We start from the raw sequence: 15,033 nt of genomic DNA, 5'->3' as shown, positions 1-15,033 counted from the left end.
AATTCAGTGGTTATGAGTATATTCACAGATATGTGCAGCCATTACCATGGTTAATTTTAGAAACTTTTCATCACCTCAAAGAGAAACCCTATACACATTGGCTATTGTTCCCCTATCTGCCTCTTCCTCACAGCCCTGAACAAGTGCTAATTTATTTTTTGTATTTATAGATTTGCCTTTACTGGACACTTCCTACAAATGGAATCCTATAATATGTGGTCCTTTTTTAAAAAGATTTTTTAAAAATTTTATTTATTCGACAGAGAGCACAAATAGGCAGAGCCCCAGGCGGAGTGGCAGGCAGAGGGACAGGGAGAAGCAGGCTCCCCACTGAGTAGAGTCCAATGCAATGGGTCTCGGACCCTTGGGTCATGCCCTGAGCTGAAGGCAGATGCTTAACTGACTGAGCCACCCAGGCGCCCCAGTATGTGGTCCTTTCTGACTGGCATATTTCACCTCGCATACGATTTTCAAGGTTCATCCATGTGGTAGCATGTGTCAGAACTTCACTCCATTTTATGGCTGAAGACTGTTCTATTGTCCGGACACACTACCTTTTGCTTTTTCCTCTCCTCAGTTGATGGGCATTTGTATGTTTTTACCTCTGGGCTGTTACGAATAATGCTGCTGTATATGGACAAGTTTTTGTGGACATATGTTTTTACTTCTCTTGGGTATATACCTCGGAGTCATTACAGGGTCATATGGTCACTGTGTTTACCTGTTTGAGGAACTGTCAAACTGTTCTCCAAAGCGGCTGAACGATTTTGCATTTGTGCCGGCAATGAATGAGTATTCCAATTTCTCCAAATCCTCACAAGCACTTGTTATTATCTGATTTTTTTTTAAATCACAGCCATCCTTGTGGATGTGAAATAATATTTCATATGGTTTTGATTTGCATGACTAACGATGTCAAACATTATTTCATGTGGTTATTGACTATTTGTATATCCTCTTTGGAGAAATGGTTTATTCATATCCTTTGCCTATTTTTTATTCATATCATTTTCATTCATATGTTTTTATTCATATCCTTTGCCTTTTGCCTGTTTTTTAAATTGGGCTGTTTGTCTTTTTACCATCAAGTTGTTAAAGTTCTTCATATATCTTAGATACAAGTCCCTTATCAGGTATGTCAGTTGCAAATATTTTCTCCCATTCTGTAGGTTCACCTTTCACTTTTTTGATAGTGACTTCTGAAGCACAGAAGTTTTTGATTTTGATGAAGTCCGGTTTATTTACATTTGTTTCTCCTCAGGCTTTTGATGTCCTATCTAAGAATTCATTGTCAAATCCAACATCATTGTGTTTTTGTCTAAAAATCTTAAAGACAACTGAAGCTTAACATACTTCACATGGATTCTAAGTACCACCTCATCTAAAACCTGCTCTACTCGCAGGCTTCCTCATCTCGGTTGAAGGCAGCTCCATTGTTTCAGTTGCCTGGCCCTGAAATACTCTGAATCATTCATATTTCCTTTCATTCCCACACCCACTGATAAATCCAGTGGGTTCTACCTTCAAAACATACCCCAAATCTGATCATTTCACACAGATCACAGATCACTGTGTCTACAGTCAGTTTTCAGTGTAGTAAGTATAGAGTTTTACAGGAAAAAATGCAAACCAGATCATTTCACCCCTCTGCTCAAAATCCTGTAATAGCTTCATTTTTCTTTTAGGGCAAAATCCAGAATGACCAAAAGAGTCAGGAAAGCCCTATGTGTTCTGGCTTCACCTTATCATTACAGTCTCCCTATGGATTATAGATCAAAAGTCTCCCTGGGTCTTTCACTCCAGTCACACTGCCTGCTGTTCTGCAAACACATCTTGTTGTTTCTGTCTTTGGGCCATGGTTCTAGCTCTTACCTCTGCCTAGGATAGTCTTCTCCCAGATATCTGCTTTGATAATTCCCACATGTTCGCAAATATTTTTTTTTTCTCAAACTTCTAATCGATGAGACCTTTCCCAGACCACCAATTTAGTAATGAATTCTGTTAACTCTACCCCATTTCTGGCACAGACCTTCATTACATACCACTTCTTTTTAATTTGTTTTACTTTGAAGGACTCAGTCACCTTCTGGATTCTGTCATTTAATCATTGATTATTATTTATTGTCTAGAAGGGCAGGAGATCTGTTTTATTCAGATCCTAAATCCCTGCTAAATCTCTAGCCACCTAGGATAGTACCTGGCTCAGTACTGGCATTCAGTAAATACTGTTAAGTGAATGAGTGAATCTTATTTAAAAAGGAGCAGGTATATTTTTTTCATGTGGATTCAAATGACTATCTAGGGTCATTTACCAGCCTTGAGAACTCCCTTTAGTATTTTTGGTAAGGTGTGTCAGCTAGCAATGAATTTTCTCAATGTTTATCTGGAAGTATCTTTATTTTGCCTTCATGTTTGAAAGATAGTTTTGCTGGATATAAGATTCTTGGTTGACAGCTCTTTTAGCACTTTGAACATGTCCTCTCCCTGCCGTTTGGCATCTGTTGTTTTTGATGAGAGGTTACCTGTTTTAATTTTATTGAGTTTACTTTTTTTTTTTAAAGATTTTTAAAAATAGATTTTATTTATTTATTTGACACAGACAGAGAGAGAGATCACAAGTAGGCAGAGAGGCAGGCAGAGAGAGAGGGAAGCAAGCTCCCCACCGAGCAGAGAGCCCAATGCAGGGCTCGATCCCAGGACTCTGAGATCATGCCCTGAGCCGAATGAAGAAAGTTAACCCACTGAGCCACCCAGGTGCCCCTGAGTTTACTTTTTTGTGTGACAAATAATCATTTTTCTCTTGTTGCTTTCAAGATTTTCTTCTTGCTTTTGTCTTTCAGTATTCTCTTTATCAAAGATTTTATTTATTTATTTGAGAGACAGAATGAGGGAGAGAGAGAGAGCTTGAGAAGGGGGAGGATCAGAGGGAGAAGCAGACTCCCTGCTGAGCAGGGAGCCCGATGCAGGACTCAGTCTTGGGACACCAGGATCATGACCTGAGCCTAAGGCAGTCCCTTAACCAACTAAGCCATCCGGGCACCCCTGGCTTTCAGTATTTTCTATGATGTGCCTCTGGATCCATTTGCATTTATCCTATCCTCTTTGAAGTCTGTTGAGCTTTCTGAATAATGTTTTTCAATAAAGTTGGGAATTTCCCAGCCGTTGTTTCTTTGAATACTTTTTTCTGCTTCTTTCTCTTCATAGTCTTTTTTTGATTCCCCTTTGATTTGATTATGTGTTTAATGGTATGGCACATTTCTCTGAGACAATTCATTTCCTTCATTCTTTTTTCTCTCTTTTAGATTGTGTAATTTCTTTCAGTCTCTCTTCAGGTTTGTCAATTCTGTCTTCTGCTGGTTTAGCTCTCCTGTTTGAACCCCTGACCTATACTTTCGTCTTAGTCATTGTACTTTTCAACTTCACAAATTCCATGTGGTTCTTTTTGGTAATTTATATTTATTGACATTTTTTACTTGATATGACTTTGTCATCACACATTCCTTTAGTATTCGAACATATATACAATGTCTTTAATTGATAAGTCTTTTCTGTTAAATCTGATATTTGATTACTCTCACGGTTTCCTTTGCTTGTGTTTTTTTCTGGTATATGGGTTATATTTGCCTCTTAATCTGTATGTCTTGTATATTTTTGTTGGGAACTGGATGTTTCTGAGAGTATATTGTAACAACTCTAGGTACTGGTTCAACCCCCTCTGGTGCTTATTGTTTGCTAGTTTATTTGTTTGGTGCCTGGCAAGATCTTATTTGTGGTCCATTCCCTCCCACCCACCCCCTACAGTGTGAAGCCTCTTCTGTTGCTCCTCAGAGGGTAAAGCTTTGGATATGTCCATAGTCACCTTTGGATGACCGTGGTTTGGGTAGGGCCCTCACTGACTCTCTTTCCTGGCCACATTTAGCTGTTAAGTTTAGTTGTCTTCTGATTATTGTTTTCAACAGTGTTCCACAGACAGATCCAATCATATTGGGGCTCCTCTGAAAGGATAGTTCCTGAGATACGTGTTTGAGATTTATTGTTACCCCAGGAGGATTCTTCCCAGCTCATTCTCCTGTTCTCACCAGCAAATTCTCCAGACTACAGTTAGCTTTTATCTCTAATGAATGTACCAGTCTCCTCCTAGATGCCTTTTACTACTACCTTCACTATTTTTGAGAATGCCCTTGGTCTTGAACTCCTTCACATTCTGTTGCAAATAAAATAATTTCCTTTAGGAAGAGGTTTGAAACTCTTTGTAAAGCCTGCTCTCCAGCCCATGCAGAATCTCTGAGCCATGGTTCTGGAGCTGGAGGTGGGGATAATGGTGTGCTTCTCTTTGAGTGATACCCCACTTTAGGAGCTGAGCACTCAGTGAAGTCATGGTAGAAGCTTCAGACTGTCTTGGCTTGCCTCCCCCAGAGTATATTTGCTGTCTTATAAGCCAGGGCAATGGCAGTCAGGGCCTCAGGATCCTCAGTGGCTTTGCATCCAAGGTGAAGTCCCTGCTTCATAAATGGGGGCTGGGTAGAAGAAGGGAGGCCCGCTTCTTGGCTGGACTCACCTATAACTTAGCCTAAGCAACAGTAACTGGAGGCAGAGTGAGAAATGGAGATATCCTGCTCCTCTCACACAGATAGCCCTTGAGCTGGGAGCTCGGGGTCAGAGAACCCTGTATTCTTGGCAGCCCCAGTCTGGAGTGGAGTTCCTGTCTTACTGATTTGGAAGTGGGGAGAGAGAGAGGGAGCAGATATTAATTCAGGTTCTACAGACTCTCACAGTTCTTACTGAGTTTTAGTAGATATTCTTAAGCAGATGTTTCTTCATTTGCTGTATGCTTTAGGACCATTTCCAGAAACTTTAAACAGTTGTTTTAAAAATTTTTTTTGTCAGTTTCACTGGATAGTGCGTCCATGGAGCTTCTCATGCTATCAAGCTAGAAGTCCCCACTGATTCATCAATTTTTGAAAACATCCTTGCCCACAGTACATTCTGTGCAGTGCTGTGTATTCATTCTCTGAAAGATGTGGCAGTATTGACCCCAATTAAGAAGATGATCCCTTCTCTCTAGAGGAATAATTTTAAATTAGTGACCTATTTCTATCCTCTTTTTCATGAGACAAAGATTCCCTAGCCAGTAGTACTTGGCTAGCTTATATACTTTGGTCCTTAAAATTTATGAGACAAGGGACACCTGGGTGGCTCAGTGGGTTAAAGCCTCTGCCTTTGGCTCAGGTCATGATCCCAGGGTCCTGGGATGAGCCCTGCATTGGGCTCTCTGCTCAGCGGGGGGCCTGCTTCCTCCTCTCTCTCTCTGCCTGCCTCTCTGCCTACTTGAGATCTCTGTCTGTCAAATAAATAAATAAAATCTTTAAAAAATGTTTATTAAAAAAAATTTGCAAGACAAGAGATATCACCGTTTCCCAGTCTTTGCCATTCTGGCCAGGTGCCTAGAAGGCTGGAACTTGAGATGCTACCTTTAGGATGTAATAATCTCTATCATGTGCCCTGTTGGTCTCACGACATCAAAAGATGATTCCATGACAAGGACTGGACCTCAGAAGGATCCTCTGTACCTGTGTATGTGCTGGGGGCTGGGTGCTAGGTATTGGATATATGGGAGAAAAAGGGAAGGCGTAGTTACTGCCTTGGAAGAAGTTCCTCTAGTGGTGGAAATAGCCATGTCAGTGGATGAGGATACTGCGGTTGGATGAGAGAATGCTGGGATAGAGTCATAGGAGAAGAACTTACCTGTTAGTTTTGCCCATGCACAGAGTTGCTGACATGTAATTTGGGTCTAAAGAGATGACTGGAATGACCGAGAGAAAAAGTAGAGTGTTTGGGTGAGGGAATAGCATATGCAAAGACGTTAGACTGGTGAAGAGCTTGATGCTTTCAGAGACTTTCAAGTAATTCATTATCACAGGAGATGGGAGAAAGTGGCAGTTGATGTGACAAAGAAGTCAGGTAGGGTGTTGCATAAGGTTGTAGAATTTTGGTTTTAATTGGAGTTAACACTTTCAAAGTAAAAATCATAGAGGAGGATACAACAGACCTTCAAGGTCAGTAGATTACAGGTACCTTGTCTAAATTATCTCTGTTGCTGATCTCTTGGCACATGGCCTTTATATAGCAAGGACTTAGGAAATAGCTATCTTTTACCTCCCCTGTGAGTCTTCTTTACATATGAGGGATCAGCAACACTGGGATAGTGAGCTCCAGGATTGCACATTCTTAGTATCTTTATATTCTTCTTATATTCATATTTAAGAGAACATCACTCACACACAGGGAGCTTATTTTGTGCCAGGCATTATTCTGAGTACTTCATGTGAATTAATTCATTTGTAATACCCTTAACATGAGGGTATTCTGAAGTTTTGTTCTATGTTATCTCCATTTTACAAATGATGTGCATCGTACACTGAAAGTAAGTGCTAGAACCGGGATTCAAATCCAGGCAGCCTGGCTCCAGAATCAGGCTACACCAAATCCAAGCCAGTGTAACCCTCTGGACCCTATCTGAATATCTTTATTTTAGATTGGCTGACAGTTTGGGGACCTTTTCCTTCCTTTTGTGTAGGGGAGATAAGATGCATTATTGACTAGTTGTGGTAAGCTAGGCCCCCTGCTGGGTGTTATGGCGTGAGACATTCATTCAGTTCTTCAGTAACTACATACCCTGCTCTGTGCCAGGCCTGTGCTTGGAAGCGGGCTTATGGAGCTAAATTACTGATTTGTTTAGGTGTTCCAGAAAATTTGTAAGACACGGGTTAGAGACAAATGACAAAAGATAGTTTCTATATTTGAGTTGCTTAGAGATAGTAAGGGGGGGGGTAATTCAATAGTAATTGTAGTGTAATGGGATAAGTACTGTCATAGATGTATGCCCTGAGAACTAAGAGAACAAATGGAATAGGGCAATTAACTTGCTTGGGAGAGGTCTGGAAAACTTCACAGAGGCAGTGACTTTTTCTCTAGCAATAAAGAGAACGAAAAAACATTTTAAATGGAGCACCTTGTATAAACGCTTAGAGGTATGATGAGCATGGTTTGTTCAAGGAGCCTGAAGTGGCTTGATGTATCTAGAGCAAATGTTGCTGAACTTTTTTATTCTTTAAAAAATTTTTGTTTTAAAAGATTTTATTTATTTATTTGAGAGACAGAGAGAGAGAGAGACCTAGCACTGGTTGGGGGAGAGGCAGACAGAGGGGGAGCCTGATGTGGGGCTCAATACCAGCACCCTGGGATCATGACCTGAACCAAAGGTGGATGCTTAACCCACTGAGCCACCCACGTGCCCCATGGTCAATATTTTAGTCTTTGTTGGCGATATAGTCTCTGTCACAATAACTCAACTCTGCCTTTATAACATGAAAGTAGCTATGGACAGTACCTAAACAAATGACTGTGACTGTGTTTTAGTAAGCTTTATTTGTAAGAAGAAGCAGCGAGCTGGATCTGGTCCTTGGCCATAGTGTCTTGACCCTTGGTCTGGACTCTGGGTGTCTGGTAAGGAGGGAGAATGGCTGCCTTGAAAGTTAGTCTATGACTAGATTGTAAAAGGCCTTGCATATAAGGTCAGGAAGCTAGGGCATTATTCTGTAGGTGATAAGGAGTCATGAGAGTTTGAGTAGGTGCATTCGTATAGTTTACAGATTTGTACTTTATAAAGGTCATTCTGGTGACTAATGTGGTAGATGGAGTGGCAGAAGTGGGACTAGATGTACAGAGGTGAGTGAGAAATTACTGTCCTCTCGGCACCCTCAGCAATAGCTTCTGATGTCACTGGGGATGGATACTTCCCCTATGAGACATCCAAGTCCTAGCACTTTGTACAAATGGCATTTAGAGCTCTTGTAGCTAAAACATGGGTCCTTGTTAGATGTCGAAGAGGTGAACAAGAGTTGGGAAGCGTCTTAGATCTGGGACGTGTATCTTTTGTGTTCTAAATAGTGTGGAGGTATGGGGAAGGGGCTAAGTATGAGTGGGGGTGCTGTGGTTTGGTTTGGGAGACATGGAAGGTGAGCAGTTAGGAACACAGTTGGAAATGGGAGGAAGGAGTAATTTTCTAAGGAAACACCCAGGAGCTCTGCCCGGATCCCTGCACCCAGGGGCGCTCTGCTCTTCCAGCTTTCAATCTGTGATTTCTGTTCACCACTGAGGCTGGCTGTGCCTGTTTTGTTGAGGATTCTAGAGAGATGTTTCCTTTCTGTCTGTTCTCACCCACATCTCCTCACTACTGCTTCACTCGGGGTAGGGATGGGATTGCATTCTTTGTGCCACCACCAGGGAGATCACTTTTCTGAGCTCATAGAGCTAAATATACCTCGTGACAGCTGGTCCCTGCTCTTCAGAGAGCTACTGAGCTGTGGCTGTAGCCAGTGCCGCATTCCCCATGGTAAGGCAAGACTTTTAGGGAGCCTTCTCAGACCTTCCTGAGAGAAGAGCTACTACTTGCTCTAAGTCTGAAATAGTAAATCTTTGTTGTAGGGACCAAAAGTTGCCTCTTTGGTTTGGTTTGGGTTTTGCTTTTTGTTGCTTTTAAACTTTGTCTTCAGACCTTAGCTATTAGCTGGATGTGGGGAATTGTTCAGAGTGGTATATAGCAGTGCCTACCCCAGGCACATTGGACATCAGAGTTCAAATTTGGTACAGCATCCTTGTCTGCTGTCTTGATGGCTGGATCCCTGGGACCCCCATCAGAGCCTATATGGTTTGGCTGGGGAGATAGACCGAAACACTGGTGAGGGTCTACAAGGCGCAGAGGAGCCATCTTTGACAAAGAAGGTTTTTCTCTTGCTTTTATGTCCGTATCTCACCTGCCTGCCAATAATAACAACCACTAACATTTGATTTGTGCTTTACAATGTAACAGAGTGCTTCTGTGGGCATCAGGCATCACGAACTCTCTGCTCTCATTCCAGAGAGCACATGGCTCTTCAGAAGGGGGCAGCTGACGCTCAGCTCTGGCACATTGCTGCCAGCTCCCTCTGCAAAGCCAGGAGTGGAGCCCTGGGGGTGGGGGTGAAGGCCCTCATGACCTCCGTCAACACCCACTCCCCCACCTCCAAGCCGCTCCAGATGACAACATGGACATCATGTACTTTGATATGGACAATGGATTTTTTTCTTAACTTTAAGTAAAATGTGAATAACAACATCTTCAGAAAATGATGCATTTTGAAGTTAATTTGTAATGGGCAACCTATATGACAATAAGGAGTGGGGAGCCTTGGTGGCTCAGTGGGTTGGGCCTCTGCCTTCGGCTCAGGCCATGATCTCAGGGTCCTGGGATCGAGCCCCACATCGGGCTCTCTGCTCAGCAGGGAGCCTGCTTCCCCCTCTCTCTCTGCCTGCCTTTCTGTCTACTTGTGATCTCTCTCTCTCTCTCTCTGTCAAATAAATAAATAAAAAATCTTAAAAAAAAAAAAAAGAAAAAGAAAAGAAGGAGCTTTCCATGCTGAGGCCAGCTCTTGACAAGTCCCTGAGCCACCATTTCCCTTCCAATTGAGTTGTAGCCCTTAAGCCCTTAAGATCCAGGAGTTCAGTGTCTAGATCTTTAGATTAAAAAAAAAAAATAGCCTGCGGATGCCTGGCTGGCTCAGTCGGTGGAGCATGGGACTCTTGATCTCAGGGTTGTGAGTTCATGCCCCATGTTGTGTGTAGAGATTACTTAAAAATAAAATCTTAAAAAAAAAAAAGATAACCTGAAAAGCTGGATTTTCTTAGTATGAAGTCTGATTTTTTAAAAAATATTTTATTTATTTATTAATGAGAGAGAGACAGCATGAGGAAAGAGGTCAGCAGGAGAAGCAGACTCCCTGCTGATCAGGGAGCCTGATGTGGGACTCGATCCTGAGACTCCAGGATCATGACCTGAGCCAAAGGCCAACTGAGCCACCCAGGTGCCCCTGAAATCCGATTTTTAAATATGGGTTCAATTTAGAAAATGCTCTATGGGCCCTTAAAAGATAGGTGCAAAGGCAGATTGTGACTTCTACAAGCATGTCTCATTTATTCCTTAGCACACTTAGATGAGAGGGACGCCTAGTTTTCGTTCTGAAAGGGAAACTGGGTCAGAGAGGCCGATTCGCTTGCCCAAAAGTCACACAGGAAGGAAGGGGTCTGTTTCTGTAAGTTGTGCACCCTTTCTATTTTATAGTATACTGCTTCTCATCCCCTTAAGGTCTGATTGATGCATCCCACTTCTTTGTTCTCTAACGAGGTTCCCCTCAGCTTTAGGCCCTTCCTTCAGGTGTAGCTTCTGTCAGCCCACATTCCTCATTTGGCACCATCTTCTCGCTGGCCTTGTTTTCTGCTCCCACTCCTCCTTTGTGGTACCAGTGGAGCCTGTGCATGAGCCCTGTGCAGCTCCTCCTTGTACTTTCTTCCCATGAGTTTCTCTCCTCTCCCTGTACCTCAGTGATCAGACTTGGCTATGAAAAGCAGTCTATTTCTTATTGGTAAGAATAAGAAATATTCTTATTTCTTATAAGATAAGCAGCTGGTATGTTTTGTCAGATAGTTTCCTAAAGTTAGCTGGGAATGGCAGAAAAATCCCCTTTCTTAGAGATTTTGGCATTTCTGCTCCTGAGGCCTGCATATCATGTGTGTTTCTCTAGTCTTAGGTTAAGAGGGTCTGGGTTAGAGCCCAAGAGGACCAACACAGGGTATACCTATATCTGTAACTGGAGGGTTACAGGTTTGACCTCTTTAAAATATTTGTGCATCCCGACAATTTTCCATTACGTCCACACCACTACCTCATTTCGAGCTGGATTATTGTAATAGCTACCAAACTGGTTTCCTTGCACCTGCCCTTGTCCTCCTATACGCTGCTCCCCCGCCCAGTATTTACAAAAGTCTTTCATTTATTTTATTTTATTTTTAAAATTATGTTCAATTAGCAACATATAGTACATGATTAGTTTTTGATGTAGTGTTCAATGATTCATTTGTTTCATATAAAACCCAGTGCTCATTACCACATGTGCCCTCGTTAATACCCATTAGAACAGTCTTTTAAAAAATATATAAGTGTAGGGGCACCTGGGTGTTACAGTTGATTAAGCATTGGACTCTTGGTTTCAGCTCAGATGGTTGTGGGAGCAAGCCCCAAGTCAGGCTCCACACTCAGCAGGTAGTCTGCTTGAGATTCTCTCTCTCCCTCTCGCCGCCCCCCACCCTCCCACCCCAGCTCATGCTCTCTCTCTGGAATAAAGAAATAATTTTTAAAATGTATATATGAATGTGATCATGTTGCATCTCTGTTCAAATTCCTCCAATAGCTTCCCTCTCAGAGTCAAAGTCCAAGTCCTTATAATGGCCTACATGGGTGCTTAAGATCTGGACCTCTGGTGCTTCCCTAGTTCATCTCCCACTAGTCACCACCTCTCATTTCTCTTCAGCCACACTGGCCCCTTGCTATTCCTTGAACATACTGAGCATGTTCTTGCCTCAGGGCCTTTGCATATGCCATTCCCTGTGGTTTGGATAGTCTTCTCCCAGTTATTCTGCTTGCCTTTCTCCAGCATCTCCTTCAGATACGTGCTTGAAAGTTACCTTCTTTTTTTTTTTTTTTTTAAAGATTTTATTTATTTATTTGACAGACAGAGGCACAGCTAGAGAGGGAACACAAGCAGGGGAAGTTGGAGAGGGAGAAACAGGCTTCCTGCTGAGTGGGGAACCTGATGTGGGACTCGATCCCAGAACCCTGGGATCATGACCTGAGGCAAAGGCAGATACTTAATGACTAAGCCATCCAGGTATCCCTGAAAGTTACCTTCTTAATGAGACCTTCTGTGACTCCTCTAAAATGAAAGACCATGAATACCACTACTCTTGGCATTCCCTATTCCTTTTTTTTGTTTTATAGGAATTATATAAGGGGATGTTAGCTTAATGGCGATAAAGATTTGTATCTGTTTTGTTTATTACTTACTGTATTTCTAGTGCCTGGAACTATTGCTGGTATTTAGAAATCTTATGTCTGCTGACTAAGTGAATGAATGAATTTCTGTCCCCAGACTGGCCGTGTCAGACTACTTGTGACTGTGTCTTCCCTGAGATGTCCCAGTGTCTGCTGTCTAAGGTCTAGTGATCTCATCACTTAGGTGTCCAGTGAGAACAATCAGACTCTCAACAAGTTAATAAAATTGTCCTAAAATTAATTTTCAAAAATAAGCAGTTGAGATTGACAAGAAATATTTTGAAATATAAGAGCTATGGGAAGAGGAGGTCTAGGCACTAGAAATTATTATTAAAGTATAAAATAAGATGAAAGGCATAATAAAATAGTCAACGAGTATAAAAATAGAAATATCATTTAGTGCAAAAGAATGCAGAGCCTAGAAATGTACTTGAGTATACATAAGGACTTAATTTATTACTAAATGGCATTTTTCAAAACGAATAAAAGATAATTTAATGAATGGGGTTGGGATAACAAGGTGGCGACTTGGGAAAAAAATGTTAAAATTCACAACTTAACAGCATAAAATGAATTGAAGGTCAGATGGCCTAAAAAGCTGACTATTAAAAAAATCAAAAAATACTTTCATTAGTTTAGTTTTTCTAAGAATTGACAAAATCTTTTTGTCAGGGCTCTTATCACATCATTTGTGTAATCGTTATTAAAAATAAATTCTCACGGATACCTGGGTGACTCAGTGGGTTAAGCTGCTGCCTTCAGCTCAGGTCATGATCCCAGGGTCCTGGGATCAAGCCTGCATCAGACTCCCTGCTCAGCAGGGAACCTGGTTCTCCTTCTCCCTCTGCCTGTTGCTCTGCCTCCTTGTACAAGTGTGTGCTCTGTCTCCCTTCCTCTCTCTCTCAAATAAATAAATGAAATCTTTAAATTTTTTTTTCTAAAAGCTTTGATTTCTTTTGCTTCTTTCTTGTAAGAGTATATTATGAAAAGAAATACCAATAATTAAAGGACAGCACCTACAGTGCTGGGGAAAAATTTGGACAATAAAGTCAGAAATCTTGGGTTGGAATACAAGTCTATCACTTATCAGCTGTAACCTTGAGCAAATGTTTGAGTTATCTAATGCCGTATAACCAACTACTTCCCCAAAAGTCAGTGGCTTTAAACAGCAACATTTATTTTGTTATTTACCCGTGGTCGGGTCATGGCTCAGCAGGGACAGCTCATCTGTGTCCACTTGGGTTCAGATACAGTGATTCAAAAGTGGGGGGCAGGAATCATCTGAAGTCTCAGTCACTCACATGTCTGATCCCTGGGCTGGGGAGACATCTCTCTGTGTTTCTAGTGTAGTCTTTCCGCATGGTCTCTCCAGAGTGGTGGCTTTTGGGTAGCCCGGCTTTGTATATAGTTGTTGGCTCAGGGCTCTCAAGGCATGTGTCCCAAAAGGGAGAGAGCCAGGTGGACTCTGTATTGCCTTTTTTCACCTAGCCTTGGAAGTCATTTGACATCACTGCTGCCACATTCTGTTTGTTAGAAGATGAGTCACTCATGTCAGCCTATATTCAGGGAGAGGGGAATTCACCTTTGGTGGGAGGATTGTCATAGAATTGTGGACACATTTTAAAACCATCATAACAAATAATTTAATCTCTCTAAATTTAATATGATTTGGGGCAAGTTGCATTATCTTAGAGTTATTGCTGTTCATGTTTGTAAAATAGGTGTGATAATTCATTGGTTGTAGAGGATTTGATGAAAAAGTATTGTAGAAGTTCTTGGAATATTGCTTAGTATATAAACAAGTGATTACGAATTGTTAATTCTTTTTCCCTATCCTTCTTCTAGCTTATGGAATTCCGGTTAACTATAATTTAGTATCTTTCTTTCCATAATTACAAAAATGTAAGAAAGGACTCTCTTATTCATTTTTTTTCAAGTGAAACATACAACAAAGAAGAGGCAGTGTAGTTGTCAACTAGGACATAGGCACATGGAAGGACAGATGAGTGACGTGGTACACATGTACATTGGGTGGATGGAATGTGTTGTGGAAAGCTGGATGGCCTGCATGGAGATCTCGGTGGGCTGGCTCCTAGGTATCTCTTGTGACTTGTGTGCTTTTCCCTTGCAGTTCCTGAGGGAAGACCTCAATTACCATGACCCGACAGTGAAACACAGCACCTTCCATGGTGAGGATAAGCTCATCAGTGTGGAGGACCTGTGGAAAGCATGGAAGTCTTCAGAAGGTAATAGGCAGCTTGGTTGTCAATCTTAGTTGCCGGAAGGTTTAGAGAAGACAGAAGAAGATGGGCAGGGACTTGGCTTTAAAAGTACATGAGGATAAAATGCTTTGTAAGAGCAAGTTATTAAAATGGTTCTACATGTAGTCACTGAATAAGACTGAATCTAATAATCCTCAGGCTGGGAGTGGGGGAAGGTGCTCCGGAGTTGGAGTTGCCCTTCGTTGGAATTCTAATTGAATTCCATCCGGTCCCCACCTGTCTTCTCACCACGACCCCACTTTCTGCTCTTCTCTAGAGACAGGGAGCTTGCTGGCTTTTTGCGGCAGCCCTTATAACTCCCCACTTGGTCTCAGCTCTACTGAGACCTAAATGATTCAAAGATTGGCTGGAAGTAAGATGGATTCTCCCCCTGAGTCCTCTCTTTTCCAGGTTGTTTGAAGGAAACATGTTTTCTCAGTCTCCTCCTTGTTTTGGTTTCCTACCTGTGAACCCTTTTGTTACTTCTTAGATCATAGCTCCTGGAGTTGGACACAGACCCGCAGGGGTGGTTTGACCAGCTCAGAGTTGAGCAGGACTGTCAACTTCTTAGTTCTGGACCTTGTATGCATCTTGTCAGTGCAGCCTGATTAGCTCCTGGAGCCTTCAGCCGTCATGTCATTCTGTGGACTCCTGCTGAACTTATTAAATAAAAAATTTAGTTATTTCTCATGCAGAAAACTGTTAAGCCCTGACTACAATTTTGTTTTTCCCCTGAAGCATTTGCTTCAGAGCTCGGAGTGAAAGGGTATATCTAATTGTGTGAAGTTTGACAGAGAAGGGAAAAACAGGGTTTTAGTCTCCTCTCCATCTCCGTCTGTGGTTAGA

General features: G+C 41.9%; 1 protein-coding gene across 4 annotated transcripts in view; it reads left to right on the top strand.

Moving 5' to 3' along the window:
* Nucleotides 1-15,033, top strand: part of STIM1 (stromal interaction molecule 1) — a 188,997-nt gene that overhangs the window by 116,058 nt on the left and 57,906 nt on the right. For all 4 annotated transcript variants that reach the window (XM_046017701.1, XM_046017699.1, XM_046017703.1 and 1 more), the window contains exon 3: nucleotides 14,058-14,172. In XM_046017701.1, coding sequence (XP_045873657.1) covers nucleotides 14,058-14,172 — 115 coding nt within the window. The remainder of the gene's footprint in view (nucleotides 1-14,057; nucleotides 14,173-15,033) is intronic.

This window comes from Meles meles, chromosome 8 (genome assembly GCF_922984935.1).
Source record: "Meles meles chromosome 8, mMelMel3.1 paternal haplotype, whole genome shotgun sequence".
NCBI classification, from domain to species: Eukaryota; Metazoa; Chordata; class Mammalia; order Carnivora; family Mustelidae; genus Meles; species Meles meles.
This window is presented reverse-complemented; position numbering and strand designations above follow the sequence as displayed.